At 30.2% G+C, this 13321-nt stretch overlaps 1 protein-coding gene across 1 annotated transcript in view; it reads left to right on the forward strand.

The window, feature by feature from the left end:
- The window catches only part of LOC129960897 (tRNA-splicing endonuclease subunit Sen2-like), a 33904-nt gene that overhangs the window by 16654 nt on the left and 3929 nt on the right, over positions 1-13321 (forward strand). The window contains exon 5 of the mRNA XM_056074615.1: positions 9525-9666. Within this exon, the coding sequence (XP_055930590.1) occupies positions 9525-9666 (142 nt within the window). The remainder of the gene's footprint in view (positions 1-9524; positions 9667-13321) is intronic.

Below are 13321 nucleotides of genomic sequence, written 5' to 3' on the forward strand. Positions count from 1 at the left end.
CTGTTTTCTCAAATTTAGTGAATTGGCATTTCTTGAAGTCCTGACCACCGGCATTTCTAGGGAATTTTGGTTTGTGAAATTCTTGCGATTTGGAAGTTTTGTTAATTTTTGATGAGGCGACTTTATACTTTCATACAAATCCAGCTTTTCAGCTAAGAGGACAGGATCATTGATGGTTTCCCATTTATCTAAATAGTGATTTTTATATTCTGGAGGACATGTTTTCTTAATTTGATTAACAAGGATTAGTTCTTTTAATTTGTTAAATGAACTAATTTCTAATTCATTGAGCCAACCTTCAATGTAAGTTCGAAGCTCGAAAAAGAAATCTTTCCATGTGGGATGATCACGTTTTTGATGTCGTCTAAAAAGAATTCTAAATCGGTCTGCTGTCAGCTTAAGTCTTTGTAACGATATAGCACGGATGTGGGTGTAGTTCTTAAACATTTCTTCGGATTCTCTGGCTGTTAATTTACTTATATCAATTGGAAGTACACCAATTAAATAGGATACCCAATAGTCATTAGATACATTTAAAAGCTTCATCTGTCTTTCAAACGTAGTTAAAAATAATGTCATGTCATCTGTACCAGGGTGAAACGTAGGTAAGACTGTTTGTAAATCAAATCGCCTTGGGGTAGAATCAATTTCATTAGGATTTGACAAATTTGTATTTTGGAGCGTAAGCTTTTCAAGCTCAAATGCTCTGTCCTGAGCTAGTTTTTCTGCTTCCAATTTCTTTACTTCTGCTTCTAACATTTTCCGTTCGTCAACAATATTATTGAACGTATCAGTCACAAACTGTTTGTTATCTGTAAAGAATGTAGATTTGGTTATTTTAACGTGTAGGTCAATTCTTTTTATCCTGGAATATAACATCTAGGCCTGATTCTAATGCCAAGTTATAAATATCAACTTTTTTCCGCCTTAGAGAGAAAAGCCCTTTTTTTTTTTTTTTTACGCAGTTTCTGAAATAAAATAGGAAGTTAAAGAAAAGAAAAAACTTGAATATGAATGATCAGTTACACACCTACCTTCTCTTTTGATTATACTAAAAAAAAGTAATCAATAAAGTAGGCAGAATACAAATTATTTAAATCTCCGTTTTTTATAAAGAATATATAATATTTTATATTAATATTTTTATAAAGAATGCAAAATAAATAAATCAAGTAGGAGATAAATATATATATTTCAGCAATGGAAAAAGAAATTAATGTTCAAAACAATTTTATGCGTTTATGTTTTAGTTAGATGAAAGCAAACATGAAGACAGAAATTAAATTCGAAAATATTTCAATTGTTAATTTTAACTGCAAGTATATATACACACTTTATAAAAGAAAAGAAGATGCCCAATTTTAATATAGCAAACAAATATTCGTAAGTACTGAAAAAGAATTTAGCTCTTCTTAACCTAAAAATAACATTCTGAGAATCAGAAATAACTTTGCACATTTTATACGATTAAAAAATGGTATATGCTGAATCATTGCTCTGAAAATAAAATAAATCTATTAGAACAGTTCTTTTATACCAAAATACCATACAGCTGAAAAAAATAAGACATATTCAATACTTGTTTAAAATAATCACTTTAGGGGCACTGAATCATGAATGCGTAATAAGTACGACTGGTGTCACTCAAGGTCAAATGTTGCAATTTCGGTTTGAGGCAGGAACACATCAAATATGATAAATCAAATCTTGCTTGGATAAAATACAGAAATATACAACACTTGAAAACTACTATATGGAATAAACAGTTCTATCAAAACAGTTCTATACCTTAATATTAGGTTTAATATTATATATTAGGAATACCTTAATATTTAAAGATATGTTCCTACGTACTTTTCAATGATGAGATAAAGTAACAACACAATAAAGATATTTCAATATATAAACTTGCAACGATGAATAAGCAATGAAAACAATAGTAACTTAGAAATTATTTCGCTAAACTTCTTACGATATTTTGTAAAAAGATCTAATAAATTTCAAAATATAGCGCAATATTCAATTTAAGCAATACCTAGAAATTTAATCATTTAGCATTATGGAACAATTTCCTTTTTTATATACAATTGCAGAATAAATATTAAATAGTATAAAAACATTTCTCAGAAAACAAAGAATCTTGGTGGTATATTCAAACATGAAGGAATATTGTATTTCAATGGCTCAAATCATCCTGGATGCTGTTGAATTTGAACAAAATAAATAAATGCACAAGTGTTATGACACTTGTCTGGATCGATCAGGAACGAGCAAAAACAGAACTGATGTATGATGAATTTTTGTGCTGTAAATTTGAAAACACACACAAACACACACTTTCTTCACTGGATTTAAATACAGATTTTTGTTGGCGATGCACAAAAAATAAATTATACTCGGTGTAGGGGCGACGTCCAGTACGACCAACACAAGACAACAATTGTTGTCCGTTTAGGATTTAAAACTGAATACTGGAATATTCCTTAGGACATCAACGACGCGAAGGTGGCAAGCGCTGATTTAGTTTTGAGACTCCAGACTGCGTAGCGTCATGAAAAATGCTTAAAAAGTGCTTAAATTTGAAAACCATTTTTAAGCATCTTAAAAGTGCTTAATTTTGAGAAAAGGTCCTTAAAAAGTGCTTAATTTTCTCATGTAGAACGAAGATTTTCGTTTTGTCTCACGCCTCCCCCCCCCACAAGTTGATTATGATAATTCGAAATCATGATCGTAAAGGCTTGTTTACCGGATGTACCAAAAAAGAAAACAGAAGGGGAAAATTCGAAGGAAGAATCCAGGGGTTCAGTAAATATTAAGATAACGCTTAATGGCTCTTTTTCTTTTTTTTTTTTTTTTTGCACCATTTTTCATCAACAATTTACATTGCCATTTTTTAAAATACTAGAATAGTTATCCGGAAAGGACAGTTGGAAATACGTACTGTGTCTTACTTTATGCGATTCGAAAAACGTACGAACTTCAATTTTTAATGTTTTAGATGCTGATGAATTTTTTTAAAGTTCTATCTGGTAAGTAAATATTTAAACTTTAATGTGTTGTTAAAGAATATGCAAATTGGTCCGATTAACGTAAAATAAGAAAACTGAAAGATGAATTTGGTGCGTCTAAAAGATATATTGAACATGAGAGAAGCTGCTCTAAAAACACTTATATATTCTATCATCATTCTCATTAATATGTCATTTTGGAACAATCGAACTACATGTTACAGGTATTCAACTGCACTATAATGAACTGTAATTAATTGCGGTATGTAATTACGGTAGTCAGTCGTGTAAAATCTAGTATGATAAAATTTTAACTTAAAGCCTTAAATTTTCAGTGATCCTGATATCTTTCGTGGTGTTTCTTGAATGTCCCTATCCATTTGAAAATTTTTATTTGTTGGGCCAATCTCGCCAAATTTTAGTTTTGACCAAAGGGGAAAAAAAAAAAAAAAAAAAAAAAACCTTGGGATCTGGTACTTCAAAATTTTAAAAAACATTAAAAAAAAAGTTATTCGAGATTATTATTTTTCAGGGCTTAAATTATATCCTTTTATAACGATTTTTTTTTTTCTTTTAATAATTTTTATAGGAATTTCTTTTTTCAATGACGCCTCTCTTAATATATAAAGGTTTGTCCTCAGCACAACGCTCAACACTGAAATTCGGGAAGTTATTTTGGGGGTCATTAGAGGCACACTAAGAAGGGATTTCTCAAACTTTTAATTCGAAGTTTAATTTTAAAAATAAAAATAGTGTTTTAACGTATTTTCATCATAACATTATCGCACAAAAATTATTTTACCGCCGTTTTATAGGTTACAAAAATAGCTTTTCAATTATAAAAAATTTGTTTGTTTGAATGATTTTTTCTTTAGTTTTAATAATTTTTGAGAAATTAGTTTGGACACAGTTTATACATATACGTAGTTTATAGAAAGTATAGTAATCGCAAAAAAAAAAAAAAAAAAAAAAGTCGAACTTAAGATTTTGACGAATCTTTACGTTTTAGCTCTCCCCGAGTTCGAAAAACACATTTTTGGAAAATGTATGTCTGTTCATCTGTCTGTGACAAAGATAACTCAAAAAACGCTTTGAGCTAAACGGCTGTAATTTGGTAAACAGCCTTTACATTAAATTTCTAGATTTCTATCAAATTTTGAGTAAAACCTGTTCAGAGGAAGTCCGACTGTTCGAATATTAGTTAGCACCGTAATTACAAAACGAAGAGAGCTAGATATATTAAAGTTGATACACATATTTAATATCTATAGTGTAGGCACATACCAAATTTTGAGCCAAATCCAATTATGGGTTGACTGTCTGCCGGTCTATATTTTAAGAAACATGTAAACGAGATAATTCAAAAACGCAATGTCTTAAATATATCAAATTACATATGATATTTTGTGACTACAAGTGCATTTTTGTGTCAAATCTTTATTCCAAACATGAGAAAAACGTATCCAAAACACAAATTCGATTTTTGGATACCATTGGTGAATGCCAGGGATTAATCGCCAAATAACTCGCCTAGGATGGCACAATAGATTCAGTAATAATGTTAAATACACGCTAAAAGTTAATATTTCGTAACTATTATATGGCAATGCCATGTAAGGCGTTGCCTGGCTTGACAAGTTTATTAGAATATGCGAGAAAGTTTTAGGGAGACCATTCCTGCTGCTTATTATAATGAAAAACTAAATAATATCATTGCTTCGTTGAATCACTTTATTCTGCGGGTGTTAAAATTGAGATAAAAGAAAGAAAAACGCTTTCTTTGCTTTTATTTAAACTTGGGAAATTTTAAGGAAGTTCATTGAATAAAATTCTTTATTTTATGAGTTTTTTTTAAATTTTGAGGCAATGCGATTTGTTGTCTCGCGCTGCCTTAAAAATAAATACTTTAAAAAAATGCTCTGCTTGCATTTTTACTTTTTCGTATACGAAATATAGAGAAATATTCCAGATTTTGAGAAATCTCCACGTTTCAAACCTCCTTGAATTCGAAAAACGCATTTTCGGAAATGTCTGTTTCTCTGTGAGAAAGATAACACAAAAACACTTTCAGTTAGACTGATGAAATTTAGTATACGGCCTTTACACCAAATTTGCAGATTTTTGTCAACATCCGTTTAAAGGACCATTGCTTATCTGTCCGGCTGTTCGAATATACGTTAGCATGATAACTACAAAACGAAGAGAGCTAGATAGATGAAATTCGGCATACAGATTTAACATCTATAATGTAGACATCTGGTAAGTTTTGAGCCAAATCATTAAGGGGTTCATCGTCTGTCGGTCTGTACTTTCAGAAACGTGTAAACGTGATAACTCAAAAATGCATTGCTTTAAATATCAAGTTTGGTATGTAATTTTTGACTGAAAGTGTAGCTTTGAGTTAAATTTTTGTTTTAATCAATTTAGAAGAATGCATCTAAAACCAAAATCGCTTTTTGGGTACTATCCACGGCATGTCAAGGATTAATCGCCAAAACACTTGCCAAAGATCACACAACAGAATCGGTAAAAATGTTTTATTCACGCCTAAGGTTAATATTTCTTAACTTTTGTACGCAATCACATGCAAGGCATTTTCTGGCATTACGTGAGACAGTTTTTAGGAGACATTCCCGATTATTTATTTTCAATTTGCTTCTAACTGCAGAGCGTTTTTTTTTTTTTCTTTTTTTTTTTTTTGCCAAAATTAAAAAAAGCATAATTTTACAATGAACGGCGGAAAACCGAAAAACAGAAATAGATATTAAAATGCCAATAATAAGCGTTTCAACTTAATTTTAAAAATTATTTTTCATTAAAATGTATTGTTATAATATAGAAAAAATAAAAGCCGTTTGCTTAAAAAATACGCTGTTTACATATGAGTATTTATGCAAAGGTGCTTAAAAGTACTTAATTTTTGCAGCAGTTTTACACTTCGCACCCTGGATTCGATGTCTAGAACACAATAATGAACCGTTCCCGGGATGGGTAAAATTTTGTGATGTGTTTAGGACAATACGTTTCACATTCGTTTCATAATTTGCCGCTGGCGGGAAAGTTTTCGTGCGATCGTCGGAACGACTTCACTTTCATTTCATCATTTGCATCAGAAATTCTTTTTAGTTGGGCGCCAATGTGGTGGAATGAAGATCATTATGATCCTTGCAATGGAAGCAAGAGGACTATGTTTTCGGGAACATTTCTTTAATGAACACATTTCACATAAGCGAAACATAAACACGAAAGACAAGACAAAACATTAATGCACGCACATGTTACAGAATAGCATCTCATCTCATTATCGTAATAATGACATCGCAGAGCACTGTGGGATGCGTAAGTAATTAGGTATCGCCATTCACTATCCAAAGAGATAAGATAGAGTAATGCAATTGCTACAATACAATATATTTAATATATAATGATACAGTAATGCATCAGAGAAAAAAGCTTTGCCAAAATATCCATATAGCACCAAAGTTGAAAATAAGAAATCTCTGCAATTTTATATTAACTAGAAATGAAAAAGATATAATAAAGCTGATACAGAAATTGATTTTCCATAAAATGATCGATATAATTTTTTAAAACACTAATCAATGAAATGCTCTGTGATTTAACTGATATTAAATTCAAAGAACTTATTCATTAATGTCAGAAAAATTATAATTAGAGGTTACCATGGAAATAGATCGTGCAGGAAAGTTTTTATAGTGCAAAAATTAATCCTGTAAATCCATCAGCAGACAAATTCATTTATCGCCTCCAAAATAATGGAAATCCACAAAATTTGCTATTGATAAACTAAAAATTATACTGAAAGCAGTATAAATATTTAATAAATTTTATAGCTGAAGTATACAGTACTACAAAATATTTTTTAAAGTTTTGAATAAATAAATATGACTTCATGTTTTGTTTATATACTGCAATTGATGATTTTTTTTTATATAATACCTTAATACACATTTTTTCCATTTTGTCTATACAAATGACCCTTTAGGACATATTATAGCATTTGAATTCATTGTGAAAAAGTGTTATTCAAAATAATGATGTAGAATGGCAAAAAATTGCTCTTGCTCTATAAAACACAATACAAACAACCTCTTTTATTAAAATTTAGCTTGCTATATTTTGAGAAATGACAATAAAAGACTAATTACAATTCTAGAATTTACTTTCATAGTTTTAATCTAGCATATAGATTATTTTTATGAAATTTTAAGAACGAAAGTTCATAATGTCATTCAAACTTTTCATTATCATTTATCAGTTTCTTTTCTTTTTTTTAATCTTTAGTTTTTTTTTTAAATCAAGTATTGTATTTAATCAATTTCTTAACATGCTGCTATAATTAATAACAGAGAGAGGGAGACTAAAAATAAAAAGGGAAGGAAATTAATATTCATCATTTTAAATGTTTTGTAATCAATATGCTGTGTGCCTACATGATACAAGTATGTGTGTGTATGAGAGAAAGAAACAAAAGAGGGAGCACTGCATAATGTGTTTTGCAAACAATCGAAATTGGTATTAAAATTTATGTTATCTACTTCCTATTAATGTTTACTTTAAGACAAAATATGAAATTGTTTAAATAACTTATAACAATAAAATTAATGATTTCAATCATTCATCTGAGCAACTTAGTTTTAAAGGTTTTACAGAACGTATAGGATAAAATTTCATATAAATTAAATTAATGTTTTGGGCTTCCTATCATTTATAAGTTTTTCTGGAGTGTTTATATTCTTATATGAGATGTTTAGTTTATTCGGAAGTTTTAATTATTTATTTTATAAAATATTAAAGAAAATTGTGAAGGATATATATAGATTTATGATTTAAGTGTCAGGTTTATATTTTGAGTGTGTAAGAATAGTACAAGGGATGTTCAAATGAAAAGGTACGAACCGACACTGTGGTTATGAAGACTTTATTCAAAGTAAACACCATAGGCCTGAGCACAACGATCCCATTGAGCACATTGATCCGAGCCGAAGGATTCCTTGTTCCCAGAATTCCTGTGGCCGTGACGAGACCAAGTCCTCCACAGCGTCCTTGAGTTCGCCGTCCGAATTGAAGCGCTTCCCTTTTAGATATTTTTTTCAGGGCACCAAACACATGAAAATCGCAGGGCGATATGTCCGTTCTGTAGGGCGGATGGTCGACCTGCTGCCCCTTGAACTTGGCCAGTTCCGCGTGTGTGACCCTGGAGACGTGTGGACGCGCTGTATCATGGAGCAGAACCACACCCTCCACGAGTAGCCCCGGTCTTTTGTTCTTGATGGACCTGTGTAGTCTTCCGATTGTCTCACAGTACACATCGGAGTTAATGGTTCTTCTGTGCTCGAGGAATTCAACATTATTAGTCAATTGGACGGCGCTCTTTAGAAGAGCCACTGCTCTCTTCTGCGCATGCGCGAGCTCGCGCATGCTCCGATCTACGCCGGAGACTCCAATCGCATCCCTAGATATCTCGCTACGTTCTCCCATAGCGGCCTAGGCAAATATGTTAACGGTTACGTTGTTACGACGTTTCGTACCTTTTCATTTGAACACTTTTTATAGTTAGTAAATAAAACATTTTAATGAAGTTACTAGTTAAAAAGTTGATATCAAAGTTTAGTAATTGTTCTACTAATAAGCTTGACGTCTGTGAGAGCGCTGCACAGTTTTGTAATTTTCATCTTGTTGATGTTGTTTCTAATGGCTCTTGTCAAGACAAGCCCACTGACTTTAAGAAATCATTTGTGGTTTAAGCCAAGGGTACGTCTCTTGTTTTTTCAGTAGCGCCATCTAGGGCCAAGAGAACGACTTAGCTACGCACATGTCACAACCCTTTTTACGGGGCGGACTTCATTCACGCATTTCATTCACTCATCCACAGATCGTAATTTAGACCTGAATTAGAGAACGATCACCTCTGGTTCAATACCCCCAGTGGTATTACTCTCGACATGGAGGACTTTGTGACCACGACAGAAATATACGCGCGTCAGCCACCACTCCCGCGGGGAGTCTTCGGCCGGCGAGGTTCGAACTCGCAAATTTCATCTTAATTCGTAAGGTTATTCTATTTAACAAAATTCATTTAAATTTGTATTATTATAATTAAGTGAGCTTGGACATATAATCTGATTAAATTGATGATGTGCTTCGCTGGCACAAAGCAGATATATATTCAAAAAATTAATTATATATTTACTTTTACCTTGCAAGGTAATGGATTATTTTTTTCACTGTCTTAAATTTGTTAAGTGTCCCGTTTTGCATTTATTTAATAGTTTTTCTTCATCGTAACTTTATGATGAAGAAAAGCAGCAGATATATAAGCAACTTTAAAATTGAGAATATTGGGATTTTTATAGACATTAAATACGGTCCGAAATTTAAATATTATCATTATTTTGTACATTAATTTTATTTTCTCTTTATATAAGTATCAGTTGAAGTTTACTTTTTATATAATTATTTAGATTTAGAATCTAATATATATTAATTTTTTAGCCATTACCGATAGCATGTCTATGGAGGAAGTTCATTGATCGCACTGAAGCTGCCAATTTTCCGTCTATGTATACAGCATACCATCATTTTAGAAGTAAAGGATGGATTGTTAGAAGTGGAGCGAAATATGGAGTTGACTATAGTAATTAAAATAAGTGATTTATTATTTTCGATAATTTCTCTTGATTAATGTTTTTTAAAATTATTTGATTATTCCTGATTATTATATTATTATATATGTTCATGTTATATTATTTATATGTTTATTACCTGTGCTATATTTTGAATATGTAAATTCTTTAATTTGGGATTTCTTTATTATCCTCCTTCTTTTTATGAAAGGGATTTAATTTTTTAATTATAGCAAACAGACATTGAATCAAAATAGCAATGTCTGTACAAGCATTACAAATTTATTTTGATGTTTTCTTTTTATTGTATTTTTTGGTATCATCCTTAAAATAAAATATTAATCCTACTATTTTATGTATCCTGGAAATTAGAATAAAGTAGGATTCCTTTCCTTTCCCATTCTTCTTTGAAACGAAAAATCATTACATATTTTTACTTGCCTTGATTCTTTAATGCACTTTGCACAAATAAAGTTAAATTTTTCATGTATGTTGGGCTGATTCACCACAAATATTTTTCAATATTGATTAAAAAATTTATACAAATATACTACAAAATTGCTATAAATACTAAACAAATTTTAACTGCATGCTAGACAAGTTACGCAATTATTTTAAAATACATGGAAGATGTAGGCTTATAATAATTTATTTTTGTTGTTTAATATTTGTAATAGTCTGTTGTTTAATAGTTGTTATTAAGCATAATATATTATCATACTGTGATTATATGATAACTCATGTTCATCAGATTTCTTTAAATTTTTTATCCTCTAGTTATTTTAAATTTTCTGGAAGTTTAAAATAACAAAGTATTAACACCGGTCAAATGTACAATAAAAAATCTTAGATCTTGTTACATATTATAAGCAAGTATTGATTTACACAAGTGCACGCAGTTAATATCTGACGTAAATGCTTTTACTTACAGTATTTCTATGTACTTTTTATGCCATTTCCTAATCAGGATTCATGATATTTAGAGAATTATTTCTAAATAACAATTTCACATTTCTGAAATTATCCAGGTTCCTTTGTGGATGGAACTGGCTTTCATCTCTTGAAGTAAAAGACACTTTACTCAAAAAGTGTCACATCCATGGTTCTGGGTTGATAAACAGAAACAGACCTTCAGAAAATCTGCTCCTCATGACCAAAGCATTTCAATACAGCTTCCTTACCCCTTCAGAATCAGATCGTGAACCATTGTTTTAGCATAATGTGTACATGCATGCTTACACTCATAAAAAGTATATTTATTTCAAGAAGATATAAAAATCTAAGATTGCAGATAAAATAACATTTTCAGTCTATAATCTATCCTTATTTTGCATATCCTCTCTGCCTACCATTATTTCTAATATGGAAATCAACAATTTTGACTTCTTTAATTCACTCATATCGAATACTAATAATTCTACATCTTAAATGTGCTCTTACAACATTGTGTTTTGTCTTTTCAAGAAATTAAATAGTTATCCATACTTATAAGCTATATCAAATTTGGAAAAAATTTCATGTAATGCTATTCAAACTTGATTTATAAATATTTGCATATTCAGATGTCTGCAGCACATAATTTTGCCAAAGCAGGAATGGTTTTTATTTATTTAACTCCATTCACTTAATACTAAATTCTGATTCTAAATCTGCAGACAGAATAAAAGAAAATGAACATTTAAAAAAAGAAATCTGCAAATTTTTCTTCAGATTGAGCTTGAAGATTTAAAAACATTTTCAGTGTATTTTTAGTGCTATGTTAATTGGAGGTAAACATGATTTATTCTTATTATGTTAGCGAGTGCTGTATTTTCAACTACTCTCCAGAAAACTTTTTTGCCTTTGTATTATAAGGAGAATATGAAATAATTGCTTTTTAAGTTACTGAAGATAATGTTTCGAGATCTTAAAAAATTTATAACTTTTCTAAATATTTGCCTATATACTTTTTTAAATTTATTTTTGTATATTTTAATGGATGATGCAATGAAAATGACAGTTTAATATTAAATTCATTCATTTTTTTTTTGTTTTATAATCTAATGTTAGTAAACATTCTCTTTAAACATTAAAAGAAATCTCTTTCTTCCTTTTCTCTTTCTCAAGTGAATTTTAATGGAAATTTATTGAAGTTTTGCAGAAGTTCTTAGGTACATTTAAATATATCTTGTTCAGTAGAGGAACAGCTCAGATGTAGCAGCTGCAATGAAAAAATAATTGAAAACTATGCCAGCTTAAAGGAAAATAGTTGAATTATATTTCTATATGTACTCATATCACATTGCACTAATGTCATAATACATTGATAACACTGTAATTATTCAATATCTTTTATGGTAAAAGGCTCCAACAGGCCTTAAAATGGTCCTAAATATCAGAATCCTTTTAGGGGGGAAATGCCATTAAATCTAAAAATGCCATAATTTCTGTTTCAAATCCCTTTTCTTTTTTTATGCCTTAATTTCCTCCTCACTTTAGCTCACAGTATGAAAAATTACAAAAATGAAAAATGATTAATCTGCATTGAAGAATCGAAATTCTGGGACAAATTGTGGCCTTCATAAAAAAGAGATTCACAGAAAATGCATCAGTCTAGTAATAAAGTTGGAAGGGGTATTCATTTTATTCCTATGATGGGTGCTTGAAAGTCATGATAAAGCACTACAGTCGTTGAAATGAATGTATATTGGCTGACAAGGGAGAAGATTGGTTTTGATATCATTGAAATATAGTGTACTTGTCAAATCATGCTTAAACAAATTGGACTGTTTCCAAATTCTTAAAATTTCTGACATATGATCCATCAGAAGTAGTATTTACAATTTTTTGTATGGGTATGTAGCAAAAAATAAAAATTTTAGCATATTGTGGAATATAATACAGACCCTTTTAATACTTTCTCATGTGCAAGCTAATATAAAAAGAAAAGGATTTTCCTTGTAATAAAAGAATCAAAACTGAAAACTTTAAAAAAAATCTTTTATTCTTTACATATTCTAATTAATAATTTGAATTATTCTGACAATTCAAATTGCCTTGAAATCACAAAGTAACTAATATTGTGACACAAAATTAATTATATAAATTTGACACAAAAAAGGAAATGTCCTCCCCCCTTTGACAACGATAATGATGATTTAAAGAAATAAAAAAGCTTATAACACGCAGTTCAAGAACTGGGGGAAAAATTTTGAAAAATTTGCAGAGAAAGTCAAACATGAAAAATGACACTAATGAGAACTAAAAAATAAACAAGCTTATAACACGCAATTCAAAAACTGGGGGGGAAATTTACAGAGAAAGTCAAACATGAAAAATGACACAAAATATGTCTATCAATAAAGTAGTTTCTAATCTACATAAATAATTAACATGTTGAGTAAATTTAAAAAATACATTTAAATCTGAAACTAAATTGACTAGCTTATTAAAAAAGGTGTCTCATAATATAAGCTGCCTACGGCTGCAAATGCCTAATTCACCATTGCCTTTATTATTTGCATAAACTGTTGTTTTGAAAAACTCGCAACTACTTAAGATTAAGTGAGAAATGGGACTCCAAATTGGGACCTAGATAACATGGTAGATCTTATTACAGATTCAAAGAGCAGAAGCTTGAGAGGTTAAGATAAAATGAATAATTAAAGATAAAGTTGAGGATAATAG

Source organism: Argiope bruennichi, chromosome X2 (assembly GCF_947563725.1).
Source record: "Argiope bruennichi chromosome X2, qqArgBrue1.1, whole genome shotgun sequence".
Lineage (NCBI taxonomy): Eukaryota > Metazoa > Arthropoda > Arachnida > Araneae > Araneidae > Argiope > Argiope bruennichi.